Source organism: Nesoenas mayeri (assembly GCF_963082525.1).
Source record: "Nesoenas mayeri genome assembly, chromosome: 1".
Taxonomy (NCBI): Eukaryota; Metazoa; Chordata; class Aves; order Columbiformes; family Columbidae; genus Nesoenas; species Nesoenas mayeri.
The window spans coordinates 45,333,884-45,339,883 of record NC_137541.1 but is presented as its reverse complement, the minus strand read 5'-3'; the positions used below and the strand labels follow the sequence as shown (position 1 = coordinate 45,339,883).

At 43.9% G+C, this 6,000-nt stretch overlaps 1 protein-coding gene across 1 annotated transcript in view; it reads right to left on the bottom strand.

The window, feature by feature from the left end:
- Nucleotides 1-2,089: 2,089 nt before the first annotated feature.
- The window catches only part of NTN4 (netrin 4), a gene marked incomplete at both ends in the record, with an annotated part of 46,760 nt that continues 42,849 nt past the window's right edge, over nucleotides 2,090-6,000 (bottom strand). Inside the window, 2 exons of the mRNA XM_080354731.1 lie at nucleotides 2,090-2,226; nucleotides 5,541-5,711. Coding sequence (XP_080210857.1) covers nucleotides 2,090-2,226; nucleotides 5,541-5,711 — 308 coding nt within the window. The remainder of the gene's footprint in view (nucleotides 2,227-5,540; nucleotides 5,712-6,000) is intronic.

Genomic DNA, 6,000 nt, shown 5'->3' with positions numbered 1-6,000 from the left:
GAGGTGCTGCCCACGCTGGGGTTACGCCTCAGTCTGCCGGCTGCTCATTTCTGATGCTTGACTACACTCTGCAGTGTTTTTATAGACTTTTTGCCACAGTGTTTGTTTCCCACAGCCTTTTTTTTTTTTCTTCTTTACAGTTTCAGCTGTAGAGAGCGAGCCTGATTTCTGCCATCCCCAGTTTGCTTTCTCTGGGTAACTCCTCTGCAGCTCAGCCATCAGGTCTATGTGCATGCAAGGATCTGGCCAGCTTTGAAAATGTTTAGGTGCAATTCCCCTTCTTCTGAGAAGAGCCTATGATTAAGCCTCTCAAAACAGAGGTAAAAGGGGATTTCTGTGAGCCAACAGTGCTTGACCTTTTACCACAAGGTGAATGTTACCCTCCTCCAGAGGAAAATAACCTCCATGGCAGCATCTGCCCACTCAGTGCTGTCTTTCTCGTGCTCTTTAGCGCAGGTGGGAAGCCTGAATTGCCAGTGGCATAAACTGTAGCAGGAGATGAAGATGTTGAAATCATATTATATTTATTACATACATGAGATATAAAAACAAATTACCAAAATAGTATCATTTTTTTTTTTGTGAGTCCACAGGACCTCGAAAGAAAAATACATACTTAAAGCAGATTGGTAGCCTCGTGGCTTTTCTGGTGTTGTATGTCTTCCTTTTCTTTCCCCTCACACTTATGAACAAAAGAGATTCTATGCAATGTGGTCTAAAGATGCTTTACAGAGAAAATAATATTTTAGTGCTGAAAACCGCAGAAACTGTGCTATATTCCATACTGGTGTTAATGAGGAAGTATAGTGGCTGTATATATTGCAAACAATAACACAGAAGAAAACAAATAAAATGTTCGGTTTTAAATACTAACATAAAAATAAAATAAACTCCAGGCCCACCATGAATTGCTGGGTTGTGATATGCGAATGCGAGTCCTTTCTGTTCTCTGCATCCACTCCTTTTCCTGCAGGCAGAGTTTTGCTCCTCTGGCAATTGCATTTTTTATCTCAAAGTCTCTTCTTCTCACACTGTTTGCGAAGTCTCGCTGGAGTCCTGCCCACAGGGTCCAAGTGCTGGTCTGTAGCTGGGACTTCAGTGCAAATACTTTATCTTTCAGGTTGCAATCTCAGATATTCTGAGTGGCCAGTGCCAGGCTGGCCATTCCCTTTATACCATTAACACCGTCCAACTGAGGGAGGTCTTCAGGAGTGCTTCTGTTTCAGGGAGTTTTTTCACATGTCACCTTCAGCCTCTTCCTTCCCCAACACAATTAGACTTCCCGCACTGTGAAGTGGCAGGTAGTAAAGTGCTTTATACAATGAAATATTTACACTAGGGCTAGCTTCATTTTTTAACACTTCAAGGACAAAAGCTCAGAGATGCTGCACCCTCCAGCTTTTCCCTGTGGCTGTGCAGCGGGTGGAGACCCAGCCTCTGCCCCACACCACACTTGTGCCACGGCAGAGGGATTCAATTCACTCTGGCAGCTCCATCTCACCAGAGGATATAGCCCCCAAAACCTTCAGCAGGGTGACCAGGGTAAAAGCACACAGTGCCTGGTTCTCTTCGAGGAGTGCCATGTCCAGACCCAAGGAGGTGTTTCTAAAGAGTGGTTGTCACTGCCACGCTGCCGCCAGCACCTGCCCGTTGCTGCGGGCATCGCCTTCCCCACAGCATCCTCTGGAAGTCGCTCAGGATCCACGCTGGCAGCACTGGCAGCGGCGTGTTGCTTCTCAGCTGTAGCTTGTGGGCACGCTTTCCCTCTCTAGGGAGGCAATTTAGTCAGTGGCTTCATAGGAGCTGCTCCGACATCGCACTGGAGCAAGACAAGCATCCGCCTTTCCTTTTGTTTCCCTCAACATATCGACGAGCTGGGCTCAGGCGAGCCCTTGGCAAAGAAGCTACAGGCAAGTGAATGAACGTTGGCCAGGAAGGAATAAATTAGACAGGCGCCTACAACTCTGAATGCCTCGCTACTCGTTTTGGCACTATTTTCTTACATTCCAGTTTTCGTCCTAGAGATCTTCTCTCTGTGAAGGCTGTTGCATTTTGTGCATAAAGAAATGCCACAGGTGGTCGCTCACCTCTAGTTGCAGTCTGTTTTCAAAATCTCCAGGACCTTTCTTCCAAGAGCTGACTTCCACTGATGGACAAAACTTTTCATGTTGACGATGAGTCTGCCTGTTTGGACATCCTCATGTCCCGCCACAAGATACTCCAAGCCTGCAAACCAGCAAAGTGGTCAGGGACTGCACAGGACTATGCTTAAGATGCCTATTGATTCTAAAAAGTGAGCCTAGATATTCAGTCCTGTGTAAAAAGCACTATTTGAAGAAATATTTATACATATTGATTCTCTCCTGTACCTGTATATTTATACCTCTATCTGTATCTATGGGAAAACTCTAAGTCCCTAGTCCTTAGGACCCAAGAGAATGGCAAGAAGATGTGCCATGGGAGGTTTAGGTTGGACATTAGGAAAAGGTTCTTCACCCAGCAGGTGGTGGAGCACTGGAACAGGCTCCCCAGGGAGGTGTCACAGCCCCAAGCCTGATAGTGTTCAAGAAGAGACTGGACGACGCCCTCAGACACATGGTGTGAACCCTGGGCTTGTCAAATGCAAGGACAGGAGTTGGACTTGATGATCCTTGTGGGTCCCTTCCAACTCAGGACATTCTATGATTCTATGAAAAAAAACATCTGGGGCACATCTGTCAGTGACATGCAGCATACAATCCTTGATTTTGTTGGCTTTTAAATATAAATTGAAGCTGATATCTGGGGGCTACACTACAAGTTTTTATATCTTGTTTGGGAAGTGCTATTACCTTCATCTGGCAGTCACCTGCCTCACCCCTCCCTAGGTCCCTCTCAGTGCCCTCGGTCTCCCCACTCCATCCTGACCACAGCAGGGAGTCTGTTCATGTTTACTTGGGTTTTTGTTTTGTAGTTCAGAATAAAGGGAGGGTGTCCCCTAGTTAAAGGTCAAGCGTGTTTTTCTTTAATTCAATACAATTTGTTATCTACTTTATCTGAGTTTTTGGGCACACACATCCTCTCTTCTGCCAAGTAAACACAGGATATGTGTATGGCAGTATCACCCTTTGCGAGACATTCATTTCGGCCATGTCACTTCTGCTGTTATAAACATCACTCTTCAAGGGATCCTAAATCTAACTCCTTTGAGAGAGAAATGTGGCACGCACCCTCAGAGAGCAAGCAAATATTGCTGCAGTTGCTGATTCAGTAGGGCTTTCTAGATTTTTCAACCTGATGTTACAGAAGTGTAAACTTAAAATGAATCATACAACTGAGACACCATGAGCCAGGACTTGAGGCTGTGTGTTTTGCCGTGTGTTGCTGGCAGATAGCTCTCTGCTTATTTGATCTGTGCTTGGCAGAGCCAAGGAGGAGAAGGGGCTCCTGTTCCCTCGAGTAAGGCTGAACCTTTAAACCTTTCAACTCGGTGTCCCCTCAATAAATCCAACCTGTCTCTGTGCGTGTGTTTGGAGGGGAAGGTGTGTGTGGATAGTGAATATCCCCTTGTAGGAAGTTAAGCGTATTATCATCTGAAAACAGCCCATGGAAACTTGATAAATGCTTGGAGTTTTTATTTCTTGCCACAGCCTTTAAGAGCCTACCCTCCTTTTGGTATCCTTGTAGTGTTGTGAAACAGAATAAAAAAACTCTTTTGTTTCTTTTATTTTTATCTTTGATCTCCTCTGTGTTTGTGGGAGATGTGATTTCCACTATAGCTATATGTCAGGAAATCATTTTATGTCAGCTTGGCTTTTTATCCAGCTGTTGTTGGTTTATTCATCTGCAGGTCATAAGCTCCTACTCTGAGTGGGTTAAATCTGGTAATACAGTATTGCCAACCATTCAGAAATGAATGTGGTAGCTTAAGAAAATAATGAGATTTAAAAATATATTTGAGATCCCTTTTTCCCTTTGAAATGACTGAATCCTAAAGATGTACACAGTTGATGTTTTCAAGTTTCTCATTAGGACCAAGCTCCACAACTTCTTTCTAACATGAGTCATAGAATCATAGAATACCAGGTTGAAAGGGACCACAAATGAAAGCTGAGATTAATTTATACTTGTGGGACTCCAGCAGCTGCATTTCAAGACAATATCAAACTTTGCAGTGTAAATCATAAGAGCTGATAAGGGAGCAACATCTGATGTGTCAGACACCTGGATTATCCCTAAAGACAATTGCACCTCCACCCTTCTCCTGATGTCCAAGTGATTTTCATTGATTTTGTGATTACTACCGTCTTTTCCTCTACTGGGGAAAATCAGTGAAGTTCCTCTGAAGTCAGTGGAAGTCACAAAGCTGGGTGTCAGGTGTGGGGCTGCCCTGCATGCTCTGTGTCTGACAGCTTTCATGGTGTTCCTCCAGGTTCATATTAAGGCAGCCACATCTGGGCTTTCTTGCTTGTGTTTGCATTGCATATGGGAAAATAAAACAGCTATATCTATTTAACTGTAGATTCATGGTGTTTTACCAATATCCAAAGTCTTACTGCACTTAAAAAGTCATGTCCTGCCTAACGCTGCTGATTCATCTGACCCTTGCACCTCACAAGGCTTCCTGACTACAGCTGTGCTGTCACAGCAGCCGCCTTCAAAGCCAAAGACCGTCAGTCTGGTTGAGATAAAAGAAGACTGCAAACACCCCATCAATGAATAACCTTTCTGTGTGATCCAGCTTCACAGACAGCCCGTTCCCCCTGAAGGAAGCTCTTAATGCTGCATATGTAAAGGACATCTCAGCACTGAAGTCGATGTTTCAATCAGTGATCTCCAAGAGATGTGTGCACCTCATGGAAACAAAACCCTTTATCTGAATTATTTTGGTAACTGTTGGTTTATCTCAGAGCTGTAAAGAAAAGTGTGTCAGCTGGCAGAGTTCTGCTCTATTGAAAAAAACCTTGAGTCTGCATCTCCTCGTCCATACCAGAGACTGGATGCACTGTTTGGCCACCACTGGTTATAATCCAGTGAAAGATAAAGATGATGAGCAAAAAACGTGAAGCCAAAGCTGTCCTCTCACTGCATAAGAGAATCTCTTCCAAATCTTGTAAATGCAAATCAGTGTTTCTTTCAAAGATACATCTTCCCTTGAGTTTAGATTAGAACTTCAGTACAATATAATGACTTAAATTAGATGTAAATGTGATTTTATGGATTCAAATTAACATTAGTTTTGAAAGGATGTGTCATGCAGTTGTGGCATGATACGTATCTCCCTCCCTCTGGGAACAGACTGAGACTAGTAAAGCTGTAAGACTGTTATTATGCTTCATAAAGAGAATTGTATGTTTGAAAGTCTATAGAATGATCCAAGTTTTTCTCTATAAAACTCAAATTTGATGGAGATTGCTGTTGGAATTCAAATGATGTAACAGTCATTAATTTAATCAACACTGGGCTGGAATCTCAGCTCACTGGCATGAGGGGACCGAGGGGTGGGAATGAAATCTACATAAATGTGGTGGGGAATGTACTGCTTGGGGAGTCAAACCTACCGGGATTGAGGATGGGACAAGTGCAGCCTCTGTTAGTCCAGGATTCAGGGTAGAGCGTCCTCTTCCCCCGTAGAATCTTCAGCTTTGTGGATTTCAAGACTTTCTTGATCTTCACGTTGACTTCTGCATGGGAGCCTTTGTCATGAGCTGACAAGATCTTCGTCTTGATCACTGGGAAGACATGAATTCAAAACATATAAACTATCTACAGTGCCTTTTTTTTTTTTGTCTAATTCAGGTGTCTCAGCAAAGCAGTAAGGACAATTACTTGGAGTTAGTCCAATGCTCCTTGCTAGGGAGCCCAGGGTCAGTGCAGCCACCAAGGGAATGCATACATAGGATGAAGGGCAATGCGCACAGACCGAAACATAAGAGGTTCCATCTGAATATGTGGAGAAACTTCTTTACTTTGAGGGTGCCAGAGCACTGGAACAGGCTGCCCAGAGAGGTTGTGGAGTCT